Here is a 23,094-nt window from a genome sequence, read left to right on the forward strand (position 1 = left end):
CATTGTGCCACCAAACCTGCGCGGTTATTAACATCATGGAGAATCTTACAGAGTATCCCGAATATTACATTGGTTCATCCGAGTCGGATGTCGACTATAACTGGTACGAAGACCTGTTTGGCGCCGAGTATTCTTTTCCCCTTCATAACAAAACGGCGGAGGAGCATGTCCTTCCGGACAGATTAACCGGAGCGGAGACAGATCCGGACGTTTCTATCTTCATGAAAGCCATCCTGGGATTGGTCTACACGCTGACCATGATCACATGTGGCGGGATTAACCTAATTCTGATCTACGTCATCATTCAGTACAAGAAGATGCGGAACATGACGAACATGTTGATCGCTAATCTGGCCATGTCGGATTTTCTCATGGCGGTCATCTGTGTGCCATTTGTGATGGACTACTATATCGTCCAGTCCCGCGTGTGGACTCACGGACAGACGGCCTGTGCAGCGGTCAACTACACCAAGACCATGTCTCTGTACATGTCTACCAACGCACTACTGGTCATCGCTATCGACAGGTAAGGCAAATAATGTTCATTTTGCACATGAAAAACATATTTCCATTGCAGTAGTATGTACCAAAGTGCTGTATTTTGCCATTGAAAAATAATACTAGGAGCAATAAAACCTGATTACGTCATCAATGGGACCCAAAAAATCAGATTTAGAATTCTTTCATGCCCATCTATCAATATAAGTTACGTCTTTATTCTTTCTTAATTCATTTATGAGGAAACAATGGAAGATCAAAATGCCAAAGCTGTGGTGGTTGGGATTCTCCTGGCTGTGCCGTCCGTACATGTACATGCTTGGAGAAATGCTTTTAACGCCTTGCTTTGCTAATCAGTCTAGCATACCGGGACAGGTCACAAGGTAGACCATTTACACCCTATCCTAAGTCTTCCAATTGGGAAGACAATTGGGATGGTGTAATATCATATCTCACCGTAGGAAATTGCTTGGAGATTAGAATTGCCTTACTCCACCAAGGAGTAAATGGGTACATGACTTTGGTTTGGGCGGTAAAAGGAGAGGAATGGGGTCTCTTTTCTGATATCGTGCCTAACACACAGCGGATAGTAACGCACTGCGGCATCAACTAGGCTACAGGACTTTGACCTCCTTCATCAACAAATCAAATGGGGGAAATGGTTGACATTTGACGTGTGTTTTGTGATCGTATCGGTGTTGTAGCGTTTGTTAGATACATGATACTTCTAACTATAGTATGTACGTGGCGTATCTACTAGAAAGAACATTTGGACATTTCCTTTAATAGTTCATTAGAAAATAAAATCGGGTTGGTCGTTATGTCCAGGTAGGGGCACTATCGTCATATAACGCCCAGTTCATGACCCCCCCCCCCCCATACAATAAAAACGGATAGCTGCAACAACATGTGGTTGTTTGCAAAATATTCTATAAAACATGGCATAGTGTAGTGTTCATTTGGTACAGCCCAGAGCCGATATTCTTCACCACACTGAGTAAGTTGGACCGTGAACTGAATTCCTTCTCAGCGTTGATCACACATAGCTGAGATAAGCAGACGTACACTCTGCCAGAGTTAGATGCAGTTGAAGGTCAATGTCACACGTGAAGTTTGAGGTTGTTCTACTGTTTTCTGTCACGTATCGTCCACTGACACGGGGCGCAGTCGGTCAAGGTCGCCACTGAGTGCGCTAAGCTCAACACTTCTTTTAATGATATCGTTGCAATGTTAACCATATGAATAAAAGTAGATAAAACAAGAGTTCGTAGACCTCTTACTTCCATGAAATATTTAGAGATTTCTAAAGAAAATAATTCAAATTTATTACCAAATTTGCATAATCACTGTGATGTTCATGTTAACGTTACACATGTGAAGTAGGTAATCCCCACCATTAACCACTATGGAATTATGGCATTTACACATTGAGTATGCAAATTAGACTCTCATTTCTATGATTAGCTTACGTTGATGTTACTCCTCCCATTTTACGTGCATAAAACCTATTATGGAAAACACTAGAATCACAAATTTTCTCATAAATTATACAAATTAAGCAATAATTTGCATAATAAGCATGCCATATCTGTCGTACATCTCTATCTATACTACCTGTATACTAAATATAAAGAAAAGTCGTCGTTTCTTTGTCTAGCTATTCTCTGAAAATGTTTGAGAAAAACGCTCCTGCAGAGCAAGCTGCTAGGGGACCGAAACCTGCACAACTTCTTCCACAGCCAAAAGCTAGTTGCCACTAATATTAAGACGTGCGTCCAGGACAAAAGATACAAAACCCGGAACTTATGCTGCAGTAACAAGATCACATACAGGGAGTCGATATCATATCAAGCATAAAGAGGCTCTAAGGATAAATGTTGAACACAAATATCCGAAACCGCAAATTTCGCATCCATCATATAGGTAACAACCGAGAGAACGTGACTGCACTGTGAGGTAATGACGACCTGCTGAACGCGTTCCTCCCACCAAACGCTATTTATCCTTGTCGTCTATTGGCCCGGATGTTAACCACGTGACCCCGCATCATATAAGTATGCAGAGCAGGGATCTCTTCTCACGTGATAGATGGACCACCGGCCGCGTCAGGTCCCTCGCTCTATCCTCCACCCAGAAAACACAGGAAAATAGCATTTCAGAGGGTCCAGATGTCAAATTTCCTGGACCTCCATTGCGACGGCTTGCGGCCTCGGGGACGAATATGGTGAACATGATGTGGTGGGTGCGTCGCCCTCAAAAACCTCTCTGATTGATAGAAAAATTCATTGAATTTAGCTTAGTTTAGCAGCAAAATTGCCCCGGAAAATGCAGGACATGGCGTTTCAGAGGGTCCAGATTAAAGATTTCCCAAACTTCCCTTGCGACAGCAAACGCCTCCGGTGCTAGACGTGGTGAAAATATGTTGGGAGGGGGGCCGTTGACCTTAAAAGTATTTTTCTGTAAGAGAAATGACATTGAATTTAGCTAAGTCTGGCTACAAAATTTGTCCCTCAAAATGCGGAAAATACCTTTTCAGAGGGTCCAGATTTCAAAATTTACCGGACCTCTATTGATCTCTATTGCGATGCCTAATGCATCGGACATGGTCTGAAAATATGAAGACTTACGCCGAATGCCTTGTGTATTTCAATAGTAATTCCATTAAACATGTCAGCAAATTTCGCCTGTCAAAATGCACGAAATAGCGTTCAGAGGGTCAAGATTTCAATTTTTGTCCGGGGGAGCATGCTCCCGGACCCCCCTAGCCAGCTCAAGCCTTCGGCGCGAGGCGTCGATGGTCCCTCAAGTACTAAAAAGACCCCCCCCCCCCAACCAAAACCCTGGCTACGGGCATTACGTCATCTGTTTTTCTTTTAAAAGTTTTGCTGGATTCGCGACTAATACGATTAGAAAGCTGTGTTGATTGTGGATTTGATGGCCGGGTTGTGCGCCGATATGACCCAAGGAAAACAAACCCAAAAAGGAAACAAAACTAATAGAATAAGATGTAGCAAATGTCAAATACATCGAGTGGGGTAAGGAGCTCTCCCGGTGCCCTGCCCATATGGGCACGATAGGCTGGGCACGAGGGGCTGGGCATGAGGGGCCGACTGTACGATTATACGTGTGTGGGCCTTTCAAAACTAGGGAAAACAAATTTCCAATCAATTTATTTATGTTTTCTATCTCTAGAGCATCCCTTCTGCGATTCTCAATCATCAGTTTTTAACAAATGAGTTTAATTAAAAGACACCCCTTAGGTATTAGAGAGACCTTGGTCACGAGAGACTGGAACTATATAGGCTTTCTCCTAACTGAGAAAAACAAATTTTCAATAATTATCTTCGCCAGCGAAGATTATGTTTTTGTCGCCTTGGGTCTGTATGTAGGTCAACAGCATATAAGTCGAGAAATTGTGGTTGGAACTTTTTGATTTTTTGCAGGTGTGTAGAGGTTGTCAAAAGACATGCCTAGTTCGAAAATGGTTTACCTGGCGTTTTCCTACGGTACAGTAGCGAATTTGTTATTTTTTCGGGAAGCATAAGTCACAATGCGATTTCCACGATATTTGGTAGGTGTTTACCGTTGTAGAAAGGATTGTCATGTGCGAGAATGGTTTAGCTAGCTTTTACCTATGGTGCTGTAGCTGGCTTTGTATGTAAGTGCGTTTGTCTGTATGCAAGATAACTCGAGATGTTCTAGATGGATGCTAATGATATCTGGTTGATAAGTAGGGGACACAGAAAGGAAGGTCAAGTTCGATAATGGGCCTCCTGGCGACTTGTTTTGGTACTGCAAGTGAGCGTCCAAGTTTGTGCCTAAATTTTCCAGAAGTGCCAGGTTCATGATTTTTGAGTGGTGGATAGCTGTTGGAACTAGGAGTCAATGGTGTAATTTTGGGCCCCGTAGCAGCTTGTTTGGAACTGCAGTGAGTCTTATAGTTCGTAACTTTTTAGATGGATAAGTCCTGAGGGAATTGATGGATATTCTTTGTTTTGGTAGGTAGGTACTTATCAATCTCAATCTCAATAGTATACTGGACAAGGCCCTCAAATAGAGCATCACGTCCAGGTGAGGTGCAGGTCCGTGCAATATACTGCAGGGCATATAGGGTAAAGTGCAACGTGCAGGAACCAAAAACAAAAAGGCTTGTGTGTGACTATTTACATGGCCGCAGGATGTACTGTATTGAACACCTTGTCACCTTCGGAAATGTAGGTACGCTCTGATTAGAGAAATATTGCGGACTAACATATCTGACTGCAAAGATGAAAAATGCCCCTCTCTATTATGCCTTTCATCAAAAATGACTGTGAAGCGTAAAAAAACAAAGTGTGCTACAATATCGCCAAGAAACAGTACATGTTTCCACTTACTGTTCATCAAGCGAATGGAACTTAGTTTTATTTTTTAAAGTATATTTACAATTTACATGTTGTTGTGTTATTTTCCCTGACTCCTTGTAGTGCTCTGTTGACTACGATTGACGACTAGGAAACACTGGATGAGCGGACTAGGATTTATTCTATGACTTTTCTACTCTACATGTGACTGGTGTAGTGATACAAAAATAGGGGAGTGATTTGACTGAGAGTGATTCGGTCCAAGGCCCCATAAAGTATGCTGGGTCTTGCATGATGAGAATTTCTGGATATGTAACAAATGTAACGTTACATCCATTCATCTCACTATACGATGCAGTAGAAAAGTTTCCACTAGTTTAACATGTCAGTCATAAACATAAAAGTTGAGTGCCTGTGCCCCACCCCTGACAGCTAGCTAGTGGGGGTGGTCACGCCATACTAACCCTCAGGTGCAGGAGAAGCCGGTTGCCCCATCCCTGACAGCTAGCTAGTGGGGGGGGGGGGTCATGCCATAGATAGAACTTTATTGCACGACAATTGTACATGGTACAAAGTATGGCAACAACTATTACATAAAGTACAAGATAAAGGTATAGGATAAAGCTTAACATCATAGTTAACATAACAATAAGGGCTAATATGCATAATTCATTCATATAGTATCATAATGAAGTAGGCTAATCATTAGCTTCAGTATTCTTTCTAATAGCAAAGCAGTCCTTGATATATTTGCCTATTTTTGCATAATGGGAGTTCTGACATCTAAATAAATGTGCAAATCTGTCTGTAGCATCGATTCTTTTGAAATATGTTGTACTTGCTTCGAGAAACGTAAATAATTCATTGCGTAAACTAGCGTATCTAGACCATTCCATCATAAAATGAAATTCATCTTCAATATGATTTGGGCAGAATGGACAGAACCTTTGGTCAGGGGCTACATTGTAGTATCTGCCTGTTTCAACATTCAACTTATGGCTACTAATTCTTAACTGAGTTACTGCTTTGCGAATCTCAAAGTTATCTATATTATAAAGGTACATTTCTTGCTCATAACATTATTTTGATTTGCTAAGAAAAGACAGTTTTGAATTGTTTTCAATAGAACTAAACCACTCCTGTATGTATATATCTTGTAGCCTGGTGCGCAGTTGGTTAGCAATATAATCTGTTCTATAAGCCTCAGGTTTCGCCCATATTTGCCCAAGGCCGTGGTAACAGAGAATGTTCTCTACATGATAAATCCAGTCTTGATTGTCAGTAAATACAGTGTTGTATGCATCGCGAAGTAGCGAGTCCTCAGGTAAGTTTACCAAACGGTGCCAGTATTTAATGAGCTGAATTCTAGCAGATCTTATAAAGGGAAAAGGTCCTAACTCTCCTCTCACGCCGTCGATAGATGATTTTGAGTGGACTCCGAGTAGAGATTTTTGAAAACGTGTGTCAAGTATGTCAAATTCCGGTATATCTAAAGGGAGGCGTGTGTTATCGATTGAAAATCCATCTTTTTCTAGATTAAGCACAGGCGCACATTTTAGAAACTTGTCTTTGTCTGATCTTCTTTCAAAATTAATCATATAAGTATGAGTTTGATTAGTACATGTGCTTTTACGGATCGAAAATGGAATACTATCGTCAATCTGAAATCTACTCAGTAAAGAAGAGAAAACATTTTTTGGAGAAGACACAGGGATATTTTTCGATACAATAAGTTTCAGTGTTTTTGAAGTATGGTCAAAGCATGTTAACTCCGAGCCATACAAAAGGATAGGTTTTACAAATTTGTCAAAAAGTTTTTACCTAGCTTTATAGAAATATTTTCCGATGATAGAAGTGATTTTAATTTGAAAATAGCTCTCATAGCTTTGGTCTTTAGAAATCTTCTGGCTGTTTTAAATTTACCTGAGGACGTAAGAGGGATCCCAAGGTATGTGTAACTGTCTGTAACTTCTATTTCACTATTATAGATAAAGAATTCTTTTGGCATTTTCTTTGTAGCACCCTTAGAAAAGATAAGAACTTTCGTTTTAGAGACATTAACAGTTAGCTTCCAATTATTACAGTATGTTTGTAGAGTGTTGATGCATTGTTGAAGTCCCTGCTTTGACAATGAAATTAGAGCAAGGTCGTCTGCCCAGGACAGACAATTGATGGATTTAGAGGTTAAAGTAGCAGGGTCACATAAGTCAGGATCAAAACATTGCGGCAGATCATTAATAAACAGATTAAACAACAACGGACTAAGGTTACAACCTTGTCTTACACCACATGTGGAAGCAAAGGAGTCTGATAAGCCATTCTCTACTCTAACTGCATAATTAACATCGGAGTACATAGATTTCAATACATTAAAGAATTTTCCATCGATGCCATAATGTAGTAAGTTATAGAATAATCCATCACGCCACACACTGTCAAATGCCTTTTTCATGTCCACAAAACAAACAAACAATTTACCTTTCTTTTTTTGTGAATATTTTTCTATAAGAGATTTTAGAATAAAGATATTGTCGGCGGTGCGGCACTTCTTTCTGAAGCCGAACTGTGTGTCGGCTAGTAAGTTGTTGTTTTCTACAAAGTTTTGTAGCCTTGTATTTAAGAGAAGAGTGAATAATTTGGATAAACAGCTGGATAGAGCGATACCTCTGTAATTGTCAACGTTGGGTTTGTCGCCCGATTTAAAGATGGGAGTTAAAATGTTTGTGTTCCAATTAGGCGGAAATGTGCCCTTATATTGAGAATGGTGTTAAAGAGAGTGACTAACGACAGACGAAACTGCTTTGAATTTGATCCATGCTTCAGCATGTTGTTTGAAATAGAATCCAAGCCACAGGCTTTCCCAGACTTTAATTGTCTTATGCCATATAGAATTTCATTTATAGTAAAAGGAAAATCTAGCAAATTTGATGAATTTCTACTAAACTGTTCTAGCCGTTTAGTAATAGTATTTTCGAAATCTAAGTTGAAGTGTTTATTTTCTGTTAGATTATTCAATCCTTTAAAGTGTTCTGTTCATTCGGAGTTTGTGATATTAGGGTCGGCAGTATTTTTGTGTGTTTTTCCGTTGACTTCTCTTCTTCGCAAGCTCCGAAGAGAACTACGTTTTCCGACTATTTCACAGACAAGTACACACACCGTTAGGGTAGTGAGCTCACCGTCACGAGTACGGTCGGGCATTTATTGACTCATCAGTCTCAACAACAGGACAACTTCTGTTATACACATCGGTTCATCAGTGTTAACAACAGTGTTAACAACTTCTGTTTACACATTGTTGTTCTCATATCTACGACTCCAAGCATGTCTTGCTACAAGCTGGCGACCGTTTATCCTGGTTGCCACATTGTTATAGTCAATATCGAACTGAACGGTTAAACCGAGGCTCTGTCCAGCGGATGTTCAACGTATCCTGACTTGCATCTACCTCTGAAGTTACAGTAAGTCATCGGAAAGCTTATCGTTAACATAAGGCAACACATTGCCATAACAATGTTGCAAAATCAACGACATTGGCTATAAATAAGTACGCAGATACTTAAACATCAGCCAAGAGGGAGATATCCCACAATGACGCTTACACAACAGCATGAACAACACTGGGAGGAACAACACTCATGTCAGTAGGTCTAAGTTGCATACTTGCATATTAAACTTCAATTCATAACAGAACGTACAAGAGGCCAGTATGCGCCACACAGGGGCTCAACTTCCACACACACATCTTCTGAATCCCACAAGCGGTTACTCTGTGAGCACAAACAATAGCGTAAGGGTTTGATCTCTCTCAAGATTGCTTAGAGACTAGGTTAAGTTACAACTGAGCTCAAAAGCTATAGCAGAAACAGACCATACAGTATAATTAACAACATGAGCGTCTTGAAGGCAGATATGTGAGGGTAGGGTTGGGTGGGAAATATGACCGTACTCAGGAAGGAGAAGCCACGAATGACCTACATGGGAGATGGGGGAAAGGTCAGAGGGTAAATGGGGTCAGAGGGATAAGCATCGATCAGGGTAGGGGGACACGTGACTTGTCTGCTCAGCCGTCGGAAAACTTGAATTCTCTTCTTCGCAAGCTCCGAAGAGAACTACGTTTTCCGACTATTTCACAGACAAGTACACACACCGTTAGGGTAGTGAGCTCACCGTCACGACGAAAAAGGATAGAAGAAGGGAGAGGGGTTAAGAAGGGGGGTAGAGACTGGATGACAGAGGGAGAACAGGCCTGACGCTCAACAGTATTTAACTCACGGTACAAGTTGTAGTGGGCTAGTTAATATATAAGTTACAATCTGGGAGCTGGTGAGAACAGAAGGTGTAAAGTCTTTATAATGGCGTAAAAAGAGCTAAACAGCCGCCGTAAGTTCATGATATAAGGTAATCCAAAGTTACACGGTGTTGGAACTGTTGACACCTCCTGGCGAGCTTTGGAGTTCGAGACATAACTTAAGTCCGTTCCGTTCGCGCATACAGCTCAGATCAAGGCGTTCGATTTACTAGTCACTCGCGGGTAATCCATCAACGTCATAGCGATACAGTCCTGACTGGTGCGATGATCATGACAGGATTCAAGTTGAACCGTCCGGCAATTGTCCCATGTCAACCACGCATGACTGCCACCACAGGCTTACGCTTCTCTTGTGTAGGTTAATGTCTCAATGAAATCCACGTACGGAGGCCTCCATCCAAGTCCCGCCACACTTGTTGGTCCGTCATATTCATCAGGTACAAGTCCAACGTTCTCGGTTGAATGTAAGGCCAACCCGGGGGTTGTATCTCGTACCGGAAGTACATCGACCGCACAGGGGATGACACTTCCGGCAAAAACTTGAAGTACATCCACACGGGGGCTGACACTTCAATAAAGCCTCAAGTTCAAATCCACACGGGGGTAAGCACTAACAGTAAAGTTTCAACTGAGTCCTCACAGGGTAATGCACTCACGAGAGTGAAGTGTCTCCACACGGGGGAGCACACCTCAATACACCTTCACGTACATTCACATGTCAGGGAAGGGGGAGGGGTTGTACTCACGACAGTGAAGTGTCTCCACACGGGGGAGCACACCTCAAGTCACCTTCGCGTACATTCACATGTCAGGGAAGGGGGAGGGGTTGTACTCACGACAGTGAAGTGTCTCCACACGGGGGAGCACACCTCAAGTCACCTTCGCGTACATTCTCATGTCATGGAAGCGGGAGGAGTAAAAAGGCATGGGGGTGAGGGATGCCGGGTGGGGAGGATAGAACAAGGCGGGTGGTGGGATGGAGAGGGGTCAGGAGGACAAAGTTCCCCGGATAATAGCAGGTAAGAGCAGACCTAACCTTCGGGTGAGAAAACATTCCGTCAAAACAGTAAACAGACAACGGCCTTGTAGGATGGTATAGAATAGCTGTCAATGTGTCTGTAAGAGTGATATCGATAACATATAAACCAGGAAGGGAGGAACCTGTCAAATAAGGTATAGTCAGATACACCAAGGAGTTTCATTAAAATATATATCGCATCACTCCGTATACCTTGACAGCCAGCAATGGGCCTGCAAGACAAGGCTGCTGTACAAGAACTCCTTGGAAGCTCAGTCGGAAGATTAGTCCCACCAAGTGTCATGCATGTGTCATGCATATGTATCACACAAAAACACGCAAAACGTCAAGGAAGGGTGTTAATTGTCGGGGGTTCTGCGAGAGCTAGAAGAGAAGAGGAATAAAAGGATATGTTCATAATAATTACCAGGTTCCCACAGGTGGGTGGTCTTGGATGAAAAGTTGTGGAGGGGAGATTAAACAATCGTAATTGTAAGGAGGAAGTAGATCTAGACTGACGGTCATCATCACGGTTGGGGGTAGTGGGAAAGTGACAGGCCGGGAAGTCTCCTCGTTACTGGGCAATCTCCCTCGTAAAGGGAAGAATGTGTGAAATAGCTGTGATCAAATTATACAGAGGCCAATAATTGGATTAGCAAGCACAGTACCGTAGATGTAGTAGAGTGTTACATAAACAACAATCACACAGAGTGCAGGCGAATTGTAGTATACAACGGGAGAACCTCGCGTCAAAGTCCTAGGTATGCGTCAGGAGATGGGGCTGGGTAAAGACGGGATTGAAGGGGACTTAGGGAAGTGGGTAGGATGGATAGAAAATGCTAGTTGTGGCAGAGGCCGGGAAAGGTCATACCTGCAGTGAGAAACCAATCGTCACAAAACAAATGTCAAGCCTGGTAGAATGGCCACAGGACAGAAGTGAATGTCTGCGTAATGTCTCAGTACAAACAGCGGCTCACAAGGTAGACTAGCGGTATAAAAATCAAGGAAAGTCAAATCAAGGACATAATACTCTTCAGGTCAATGCACACGCAGATCCCTTGCTCTACATCCACTCCGTTTTCCTTCGTAGAATCTGCAGAAATTAGAACGGTCTGAAAGGCGTAAGTTAGAAAGGATCAGAAAGGAGAACGAGCTGCAAGAAGGTACATGTATGATTTATGCATATCAAGAATGTGCACAGGGATATATAAAGTAGGATCCACTCAGCTCTATCTTGTTGGCGATGTAGGGGCTAAAAACGGGATAATGGACTTACATTGACGTATTGGACATCAGAAAGCATTGACCGTTGGGTCAAATCCCCCTTTAAATCCCCAGCAACCCTTCCATTCAATATAGTCAAATCTGCTGAAGAACATACATCAAGCAGACATCTACCGTAATTATTTACTTTCACGTCTCTGTTGTTTCTGTTTTTAAAATTGTCGAGAACGTCTGCTGTGTGTATATCGGGGAAATCTGAATTAAAGTATGTTTCTATGATAGCTCCAGTTCTGGCGTTTAGATCACCTAAAATGACTATATCACCTAAATTTGAAAATTTGAAAATATCGTTGGATAAGGAATCAAAGGGGTGAATTTGAGTTGATTTTGGGAAGGACTCAGGGGGAATATAAACATTACAAAGATACAGGTCATTCGTAAGACCAAAAAAACTGTTTATCAAACTTACACCAAATCGTGTCAGGTGAGCTACTATCAAGTTTTGTAATGCCCTTTTTCAATGAACTTCTGAAAATGACTGCAACCCCACCAGAATTACGCTTAGCCCTTTTATTACAACTGAAAACACTATAGCCTGCTAAGTTAAAATCTACAAAACTATCTAACCAAGTCTCTTGAACACAAATCACGTCACTTTTGCTAACATAAGAGAAAAATTCAACATCACTGAATTTTCTACGACAACTTCCTTGGATATTCCAAGTTGAAAATATCAGAGCGGACTGTTTGGCCATCTCCAAGATTTAAATTAGACGAAGGTAAGTATTAGCTACATGGAGTTAGCCGTAAGGACATGTCAATATAATAAAGCAAGTTCCAAAATCATGTATCTCGTTCAATTATATCTTATATATGGGTAAAATCAAGTATGAACAATAAACGCTTCACCATCTCTCAAGAAAAGAAAAATGTGCTTTACCTCAGTAGTGTAGATGGAGTCAGTTTGTACAAGTTTATACAATCATGAAATCAAAGCGTTCCAGACTTTGCGAATGTTTTTTCCCATTTGTTTCCATGAGGACGACTTTAGAGATCCCAGCTGTAGTGTTGAGGGTTTCATGATCTGTAGAGCTATAGAACCTCCCGCTTGATGTCCTGTCGTCTGGTGCACTGCAGAATGGTGGCGAGAGGGGATCCTAGATCCAACAGGAACAGCGTTCGCGTCGACCCTGGCGCGATGACTCGTTGTTCCCCCTCGGATCGGCGCTGGGTTAGGGACAGTAGACTGACTCAGTCCCCGGGTCGGGCCGAAGTTGTCACGTCTCGGGAGGTTGGGTTGGAACCTTTGTGGGACTTGGCGGTTGGAGGTGTGATGTCGGTGCTGTGGGCCCGTCATGGTGACCCGTTGGATGTGTGGCTCTGATGTAGCTGGTCTGGGGGGTTGTGTAAGCGTGTGTTTGACATCGGCCACCAAGTGTTTGGTTCCACTTCTGGGTTCAAGGTGAATCTGGTCTGGCAGGTAGAGATTCCTGTTCTGTGTTAGCTTCTTGTGTTTGATATACGTCGATGTAGGTTAGACATCCAGGTAATAAGATACGCCAAAAATAGTTACTCAAGCAACTGGATATGGTTTTGAAACGGTCAGACGTTTCGGAAAGAATCCACTTTCCTTCGTCAGTGACACTGAAGTGATCTGCAAGAAACAGGTCTTTTATACTCTAACTATGAATGAAGACAATTTCAGATGTTCAATAGGAAAATCTTGTGTTTGATATAGGTGAAGCCCGATGTTCTTGATATTTTTAACATCTCCTGGTTGTAGTCTCTAATGTTCTTATTTAGTACTGAGGTGTGGTTCGCCCCTCTCTGTAGCACCTGAGAAACCGCTACTTGTGCATTTGGGAAAGAGCGGCTAGTTGCTTCAAGCAGTTCACGGGTCTTTTGGATCGTTCCACAAACAGAGTCTTGGTGATACTTAGTGTTGTCGAGATCATTTGAGGCGACGTGTAGAATCACTGTCTCGGTAGTCAGATCTGTCATGTTCCTGATGTTCCCAGTGGCGGCTGATATGGTACTGTTCCTGTGTAGTTTGGCAGATTTCCCTTGGAAGGCGCGTTCAGGGTCAACATCACGGAACAAAGAATCTGCAAAGATCCTGACTTGTACACCATTGTTTTGTGTGTTGTTTGATCTGACAGCTGGTCGCGTGTTGGTGTGATTTTTGTCTTGTAACGTTACACCTTTGTTATGTGCATTGTTGGGTCTAACAGCAGGTCGCGTGTTGGTGTGATTTTTGTCAAAGGCTGTGTTGTTGTAGCGGTCGGTAGGTGTTCCGCTGTTCTTGTGGTTCCCAGTCGTCGCTTCATTGTCATGTGAAGTAGTAGCGTCGTGTGAGTTGGTAGAGTTGGCGGCGGCACTGTTGTTATGTTGAACAGGCACTGTTGGTAGCACGGCTGTCTTCTTTGCGGCGGCTCTGTTATGTTGAACAGGTACTGTTGGTAGTGCGGCTATCTTCTTTGTTGTCGTGTCGCAGGTACAAGATCCCAGCATGAAATCCAATTCCTTTGATCTTTCAATCAGGACGCTTATCACTGAGTCCTGTTTCTTGATGATTTCTTGCAGCTCGGCGTTTGATGCCGATAAAGAATCTACTTTACAAGACATGCCACGAAGCCTTTCCTCCCACAGCCCCTTAGCTATAGCTGCATCTTCGGATTGCTTTTCCTTCTGAAGCACGAGGTCTTTATGCGCCTTGGATAAATCGTTGTGTAGTTTGGAGATTGACTTTCTGATGAGATTCCAGAGATTTCTGTGTAGATTCTACCTGTGCTGTGAGGTTCTTTAGCGTCTGCGCATGGGCTGCATCTCTTTCGTTGTCTTTTGCAATCAAATCGTCCTTCAGTGTGTTGAAGTTTTGAACAAAGCCAACAAATTGTTTTTGTAGATCCCCCAAAGTAGCATCGCTACTGACACTGGCCGAGGCCGGACTGACTTTGTTATCTGCTCCCCTTTGTTTGCTATCGCCCTTGTCATCATCACGCTTCGCGCCAGATTCAAACACACGCTGTTCTTGTTCTACAACATCGCCACTTATGTGTGCTTCAACATGATTCAGATTTCTGGGCTGAGTGTTTTAGGCAAAGTTGGAGTTTCGGGAGTGGTTGGGCAAGGTTGATTGGAAGTTGTCTGTATCGAGGAGGTGAAAGTGAAACTGTCTACGGCGTCTCTTACGCTCTGGACGCCATCTTTTACACTAGCTCTCGTGCGCTTGTCTTGGCCGTTCACATACTTCTTGACTTCAGGGTACAGTTTTTCAGCCCACCATTTAGTTTCCTGACCTTGCACCATTAACCCCTTCTTTTTGCTGTAGAAGTGGATAGATAGGATGTCTTTACCTGTTTTCTGCGCGGTGTCGGGCTGAACAGATAGGCTAGTTGTGCCGGGCGAAGTTTTCCACAGGACGCTTGTTCCTTTGCCGTCTTCGAAGTCTTTGTTGAAGATGTCTTGATGAATCCGTAGCCATTTGTCCATGTCGTTGGATCGAAGTTTCACCCCGCACATTCTGGTCTTTTCCTCATATTCGAAGTCAAAGTTTAGCGATTCATCCAGCGGGACTTTTCCGATGTTGATGTTCCATGGATTTGTTGATTTTGGCGTCCTAGGCGTCTTCGGTGTTTTGGACTCAACACCCGTCATATTTCACCAATCTTATGTCGTTATACAATGAAAAAAGTCCCAAAAAGCTGTAGAATGATATCACAATAAAGTACGATTATAAAATATCTAACTGGACTCACTCCATGAAGCCAATTATACCTTCTTGCTAAATCAGGCACGGAGAGCGTACAACGCGTGACCGTACTCGTCCGCCATCTTGGAGATTGCAATACAAGCCATATTAACCCTCAGGGCCATGTAAAATGTATCAATGGGTGGAGAGTTTGTGGATGTTTCCCTGGGACTGCATCAGGGATTGCCTATCAGTTTAAGTCTGCCTGGGATTTCCCAGTTACTAAAAGGTCAACCATATTTTCTTTCACCTCCTCTAACATGTCCTGCTGTGACACTGGTTGCCTGTCAGAACATGTGGGGAAAAGCAAATGCCAGTCTCTTTGTGAACAAAATCAAGTCAGACCAAATGAAACAGTGCTGTACACTGTAATGCACTTACACTCACATCTAAGCTTATCTTTAGACTTATAAAATGTACATCTATTCTTACCACTAATATAAAAAGTTAGCACTTGAAAAATACAAGCTACATCATGTTACCTGTAAATAAGGCCGGCAATAAGATTAATTGTAAATAGGATCATCCTATAGCTAAATAAGCATGCTAATTAACTCCAACTTTGCATAATTGACAATTTAGAATGTAAATCTCTACCAAAAGTAACAATATGCAAAATGTCATGTAAATCCAACGTTCCTGCAACCTACCGACAAAAAAAGAAAACCATACCATGTCCAAGTAAAAAGATACCACATACCAAATATCATTACAATCCATTCAAAGATACTGAAGTTATGCTGACCACAAAAATGCAAAAACCCAGACAGACAGACACACACAAACATACCAAAAGCTATGCCAGCATTTCAAATGCAGGCAAAAATACAAACAATATAGATTCACTGCATTCCAAAATAAGATACATAAACTTCAAAAACTCACGTTACAAAAGCATTTTATTATATATCTATTTTCCAAAATTAACAACATTTCAAAAACAACAATCTTCATTAAAAAATTTTTTATTTGGCGAAGATATGTGTTCGTGGAACTCTAGTTTTTTTTAATGTTTTCTATCACTACAGCGCCCATTCGGTGATTATTAATCATCAGTTTTTGACTAATGAGCTTAATCACTCGAAGAGACCCCAGGTATCAGAGAGACCAAGGTCACGAGAGGCCGAAACTATAGGCTTTCTCCTAACTGGGAAAAACCAATTTTCAGTCAATTTCTATAATGTTTTCTATCAATAGAGCAACCATTCTGTGATTCTCAATCATCTGTCATCTGCAGAGAATTTGACCTCCAACTTTAAAGCGCCGTAACTCGCCGCTAGAAGGTCCATTATTAGCGCTTCAACATTTAGAAAGTCCTACTGACGTTTTTCTGAGAATGCGGTTGGCCGGCAATCACTCAGCTCACATGACCTTGCGAACATGTGGCGTCGCAATCGGTAAAAAGTGCTATGCGGCGGGGAAATGTCTATTGAATGAGACAGATGAAGGTTGCTGATACATTAATGTTATGGCTTTTGTTCCAAATCACATTAGGTACTTGGTGATCTGCCATCCCAGTATCACACGACTGACAGGGAAAGGAGCGGCTGGTGTGGTTGCCTTGGCTTGGCTGGCGGCCATCTTGTTCGCGGTGCCTGCTGGGAGATATTCAGTCGTCATCCCATACCCCACGGCTGAGCGTGTCTTTTGTGGTCAACTCTGGCCAATACATGAAAAACAGAGGTAAACAGATTGATAACAACTTTGTGACATCTCTGTCCATAACAGGTACAAAAGAAACATTTTTGGGCCACTAACAGTAAAGGTGCACTGTCACTGCATTCGCGTCACGCTTGCGTCTCTGCGGGGTTCGACAACACAGACGCAACCCCACGGGATCTAGAGGTGACGCGAGCGAAGATTTCCACAAAACTTGACTTGTATCCGTATTCAGACTAACTTAAGAATATCTTTTGTTTTATTTGATGGGAAATAGGCAAGAATTCTGTACTTCAAATAAGTAACTGGTTTATCGATTCATAAAGCTACAGATGTAGAGAAACAGACTATCATACAACGTTGAAAAAGAAATTATATCCATGTTTAATGATAACGTTTGCTTTTGAGTTTGCGTTGCAAGCAATCAAATAATCGCTGGTAACCTGCCGCCGATAGAATATCAAACTAAAATCGAATTAAATCTGTTATACGGTTCGTGTCTATTCATTTGGGTCACTAAAAGTCTTTCAAGGTTATTATATAACATAATATTATGTAACATATCCTGTATTATCACAAGGGAATTAGTTCATTATAAATCTCATTATGAGGCATAATCATCAATTTACAGTGATTTTTTATAAATTGACAACGCTGCGATTTCTAATAACATGTTGATTTAGTCTAGAAACGCAACAGCGACGCACGTCAGTGTGAGTGCAACAGAAAATCGGCGAAAATAACACAACAGTGACACAGTGAACAAACCCCGCCGCCCTCAGCGACGCAAGCGTGACGCGAGTGCAGTGAGAGTGCGCCTTAAGCGATCCGCTGCTTCGCCGTTAAATTCCACAAATTGCACTTGTCCTTTCTGGTTGATGTTAAGTCGGCGGCCCCTTATATATCATGCCATGCGTTTCGACAGCAGGACGGTTCGGCCCCAGGTCCAGGACCGTTCGGCACCAGGTCCCGGACTGTTCGGCACCGAATCTAGGAAAGTTTAGCATCACGTCCAAGACGGTTTGGCACCAGGTCCCGGACTGTTCGGCACCACATCTAAGCAAACATGCGACAAACCTCGGATATAAGACCCCAGGTGCTTGGCTGAAAAAGCGAGCCTTGGCGAAACCACATTGAACAACTTAAAACGCAGTTGAGATTGACATTTTTTTCCTTTTTTCTATAGGTACCGAGTATATTACTTGTCGGTGTTTGTCCTGGAGTTCGCCCTGCCAGTGTTGATAATGATCTTCTGCTACAGCTGCATCCTGAAGAAGGTGTGCTGCCGCCGGATCCCGGGCCATCAGACAAGCCTGCAGGTCACGTACAAACCGCAAGATGGCGCGTACCCATACTGTAGTGCTCGTACTGAAAAGTTGCATCAGAAAAATAGGCTTCATACCTTTTCCCTTGGATACGACTGTATACAACCTATAAACAGAATACTACCTAACATATGGCAGTTTCACTTAATAAGTTATGTACTGGGTACATGTTGGGAAAAGGTGGGGCAAGGTATTAAGTAATAATGGCTACACTTAATTCAAAAGGTATCTTAAACTTAGATTTTTCTTCTTCTGGTATAGAGAAACCTTTTAAGGGGGCTTAACCCCAGATGTAGGTGCTATATTTCAAAAGACCATATTTTTATGAAAAAGAAATCAGCCAAATTTGTAAAATTTCATCACGGATTGACAAGGAATTGATTATCTTATCATCCGGTAACTGATCAGTTTCTCCCATGCAAAGACCACTCTGTATTGCCATGGTGAACTTAACCATGTGTTCCTTTCGGATAATTGTTTAAAATCTAGGTCAATCGAAGGAAGATGATGATTACTATTTGAAGGCTAAAATTGATAACCAACTATTCACGCACACACTGCAAACATTATTTTCACTGATCATCTCAAGATTTCCTAACGTCGGCCCATTTTTGACCGCTGGCAATCATCGTGTTCAAACTCATACTTAAAAGTGTGGGTTTGAACGCGATGAGTGCCAGCGGTCAAAGCCAATTTTTGTCCCAAAGCAAGTGGAAAAGGAATGAAGTTGCTTAGGCAAACAAGTATCAAGATTCACAGTGCAAAAGATCAACCCGGAATTCGTAACATCGTTCGATTTGTAGTTTGGTGACATAATATGTTACATTTGGCTGTAATCTATCTAGAGGGAAGTGGAGGGGGTAACGGAATATTGCTGCAGTATGATGTAACTGCTGCCAATACTGCAACTGCTGCCAATACTAGTAATGCAACTGCCGCCAGGTCAATGTCAAGTTGTCAATACAATTTTTTTTTGAAACAGAGAAATATTATCAGAACCAGCACACTCCCTTTCGGGTTGATCCTCCCTTTAAAATGTGTGAAAAAATTACTCCATTTTTGCTTAGGTCAATGATATTTTATCAAGATACATGATCAACACATGTCGTTGTCGTGAGAATCCAGGGATGTTTGCGTGTTTGTGTGTCGGTAGGTGATATCAGAGAATGAACCTTACTATGACAAATTTTGAGCTTGATACCTTACGAGATGATATAGATATTATAGAAACCAGGAGATATATACTAATGTACTGCCAATCAGAGACAACGGAGTAGGAACATGTGGTACAGTAATACATTTCTGAAAATTGCGTAATCAGCAAAGATATTCATTCTCTGTTAGGCGTCTAAATAACCGGTTTATTGCTCTGTTGTCAATAGGCATCAGCAGTTGCCAAGTCCCGTCTGAAGGCAGTTCGTATCCTGGTTGTCATCCTGGTTCTGTACATCGTGTGCTGGGGACCGTACCATGGGGTTACGATCATCAGGGACTACTACCCGGAAATGCTCTCCATGTCCTCTTTCAACAACTCCCTGATGTACACAGTCGAGGCTCTGGCCATGGGCAACAGCATGATGGACACATTTGTCTACATAGCTCTGAATGAAAACATCCGCTCAACCATGAAGCACGCTCCTCGCGACATTCTGCAGAACTACAGGCAGTGGCGCGGACGGAAGGTTCGTCCGTGCATCAGGAGCTTCGCCACTAACATCGCCATGTCGCCGGCCGGGTCGCAGAGGTCCATGCGGAATGTTGGTTTGACCTTCATAGCGCCAGTGAAGGGCGCTCGGAGGTCGCCACGTCATGATGTCATGGCGACTACGTCGGAAACGGAGATCTTGGAGTGAACATTACATCCGACAGTCATCATAGAATGCAAGGCTTTCTGACACGTGAAAGACAATAAAACACATGAACTGTATTCATGGATGAAAGCAGTTGATGAGATTTTGGTAGTCTAGTGTTCACGCTATGGTCGACATCCAACGGATTATCATAACTTCAAAATCTGGGGCAGTTTGTAACGTTAGCAACACAATTAACGTTAATACAAAATACTTTGTAAACGTGTGCTCTATGACAAATGGTTGGCATGTAATGATATGGTATGTCTTGTGTCTGGAAATGATTTTACCCTTTTTTTCAAATTTTGTCTATTGGGTCGAGCTCAGAATCGCACGTTTCACCTTCACGGCTCCTGGTTTCTGTAATTGACATTCTACGTTAAAAACGAACTACAGCTGGACATAGATTGAAGATAAATGTAGCCTGGTTGACTAATCTTCACAAACGTGTACCGCTGGACATGTACAATGTGAACCCCTTCACTGATCCAACTGCACTCGCGCAGGCCAAATGTAAATACTCCTGGGACATTAACAAGACAAGTCAGGACATTGTTATGCAAACCGACCGACGGAGGCTGAACAAATCTGGATGTATATAAAACACGAAACACGAACTCTTCACAAGTCAGCTCTTTATCTACGTACATGCACAGTTTGATTTGCGAAATGGCTGGTTCACTTACAAACCTGTAAACAACTTCTCTGTTGTTGATTTTGTCTCCCGACGCCTGTATACAGCTCTACATATTCATTATCATATGTAACGTTAAGTACGGTGCAATAGTATAAGATCGTTCACCATTCCGAGTACGCATGCACAGTGAAATTGCGGGTCCAGAGGCAGTAACAAACACACATTGTTATGCAAATCGAAGCAATTGTCCAGACGAGAACTGTCAGGAAGCCATGAGCAGTCACCTTTGACATGTTACCCACATTTCATGTCGCTACTCAACCGACATTGCAACTGGAGATCTCCACTCGTCAAGTGAAACATAAGCGTGCGATATCCAGTGTAACGTTATAGCTATCATTACTTTAATTAACATGATAAAGCTGGTATATCAAGGTATAGCCGGTAATATACTTATCACCATTTTGGTAGATTCCATTTTAATTCACAATAAGCGTTCCATAGAGCGGATTCAACTTTAGTTTATGTACTTACAAGACTTATAGTACAACATTGATAGTGAGCTTTTGATGACCTTTTACATCCATGGAAGTAGAAACATAGTTATAATTATAATTATGATAGAATGTGATATGATACCGCAAACCCACCATTTATTTGAGCTGTTCTGTGTCATACTATTGTATTACAAAACCAACTAACACCTGTTAATATATGCTTTAGTACACTTTAGGAAAATATTTATATGTAATATATTTGAATGCACAGTAGCGAGACTCGGTGTTTTTTAACGAATAAATGAGTCGACCAAATAGCGCGGAACAGAAAAAAAAATCGGCTGGAAATACAAATGGTTGATACAGATGTATGCATGTATGAAAGTGTGTGTGTGTGTATGTATGTATGTATGTATATATGTGTGTGTGTGTGTGTGTGTGTGTGTGTGTGTGTGTGTGTGTATGTGTGTGTGTGTGTGTATGTATGTGTGTGTGTGTGTGTGCGTATGTATGTATGTATGTATGTGTGTGTGTGTTATGTATGTATGTGTGTGTGTGTGTGTGTGTGTGTATGTATGTATGTATGTATGTATGTGTGTGTGTGTGTGTGTGTGTGTGTGTGTATGTATGTGTGTGTGTGTGTGTGTGTGTGTATGTATGTGTGTGTGTGTGTGTGTGTGTGTGTGTGTGTGTGACTTATTCACGACTTCTGGCAACCAATTATCAGCCAAATAACAGGAATACGTATAAACTAGCACAGATATGAGATAACAACAAATTGTTGACATAACTTCATACTTTTTATAGCTAAGGCCATGTTGATATGGATGACATCGGCACGAGCATCCATTTTCGGCCGTTTCCAAAGAAAATTTAATCATACTGTAAATTGTACAAAGTTGTACCCGTCAATTTTCAAAATTGAGAACAAGATCTGGGGGAACAAAATGAAGACTCTATTGTTCGGTATACGTCGATGATTTTGAAAACGGTCAGACGTTTCAGACAGCCATCCGGTGTCTTTCGTCAGTGACACTGGAGAAATCTGGTTACCTGCATGAAATGCCGGTATAGTTTTGTGTGTGTCTCGAGTCAAGACCAAGATGGCCGTGTACAACGCTTGTGTCCTCAGCACACTTGTAAATGACCTCCACATTTACTTAATCTATGCATTTATATATATATATACATATATATATATATATATATATATATATATATATATATATATATATATATACCTTTAAATAACTAACATTGGTCACAAAGTTGATTGTCCAATAATTTACCACTTAGAAGAATTATGGCACTTTTACATCAAATATGCGTGTAAGTAAGTAAGTGCTACTTTGCATAATTTGCACTTTATGATATACATCTCTGTCTAAGCTACCTACATAACCAAATATTTAGATTTGTCGTTCCCTTGTTCAGTTATCCTCCTTAGAAGATTTTGACATAACGCCCTTGGAGTTCCATAACAAGCTGCTAGAGGACCCAAACATACATCACAAGCTTTCTGTCACAAAACAATCATAAGACCATACCACATCCAGGTCAAAAGATACACACACAAAAATAATTTCTGCTGCAGTACCAATGTCACATAACAGGGGGCCCAAAATTGACACTGACCTTCGTCTTCCCAACACCTACCAACGTGCCAAATATCATCGTAATTTATTTAGAAGTTCTTGGGTTATGCTGACTACGAAAATCCGGAAACACAGACAAACAGACACACCCAAAACTATATCTCTATTAGCCTTAGGGGCGAGCCAAATGGTATATTATTGTGTTCAGTCTGCAAAAATTCTAGGAATTGTACAGGAATGTTTCCACAGGAATCCTAGTAGTCCACAGGTATGCTGGTATGTAAGTCCCCCAAAGATCTATGCAGGATGTACTAGTATCTCAGGAATGCAATGGTGGACTGTAGGTCATACTGGCTCCAGGGGGAATTTGTTCTAGAAAACTAGTCGT

At 41.8% G+C, this 23,094-nt stretch overlaps 1 protein-coding gene across 1 annotated transcript; it reads left to right on the forward strand.

Annotated features, from left to right (window-relative positions):
- The first annotated feature begins 10 nt into the window (after positions 1 to 10).
- On the forward strand, positions 11 to 21,380 carry LOC118419617 (prokineticin receptor 2-like). Its single transcript, XM_035826084.1, has 4 exons — positions 11 to 526; positions 16,638 to 16,826; positions 17,989 to 18,121; positions 19,510 to 21,380. Exons 1-4 carry the CDS (start codon positions 36 to 38, stop codon positions 19,978 to 19,980), a joined length of 1,284 nt encoding a protein of 427 aa, XP_035681977.1. The 5' UTR covers positions 11 to 35; the 3' UTR covers positions 19,981 to 21,380.
- The last annotated feature ends 1,714 nt before the right edge of the window (positions 21,381 to 23,094 follow it).

Source organism: Branchiostoma floridae, chromosome 7 (assembly GCF_000003815.2).
Source record: "Branchiostoma floridae strain S238N-H82 chromosome 7, Bfl_VNyyK, whole genome shotgun sequence".
Taxonomy (NCBI): Eukaryota; Metazoa; Chordata; class Leptocardii; order Amphioxiformes; family Branchiostomatidae; genus Branchiostoma; species Branchiostoma floridae.

What these genes read in the sequence shown, in the direction of transcription:
- LOC118419617 (XM_035826084.1), top strand. Translation starts at nt 36, where the DNA reads ATGGAGAATCTTACAGAGTATCCCGAATATTACATTGGTTCATCCGAG. An exon ending in CTGGTCATCGCTATCGACAG is followed by an intron (nt 527 to 16,637) that starts GTAAGGCAAATA and finishes AAATCACATTAG; the next exon opens with GTACTTGGTGATCTGCCATC. An exon ending in GCCATCAGACAAGCCTGCAG is followed by an intron (nt 18,122 to 19,509) that starts GTCACGTACAAA and finishes TGTTGTCAATAG; the next exon opens with GCATCAGCAGTTGCCAAGTC.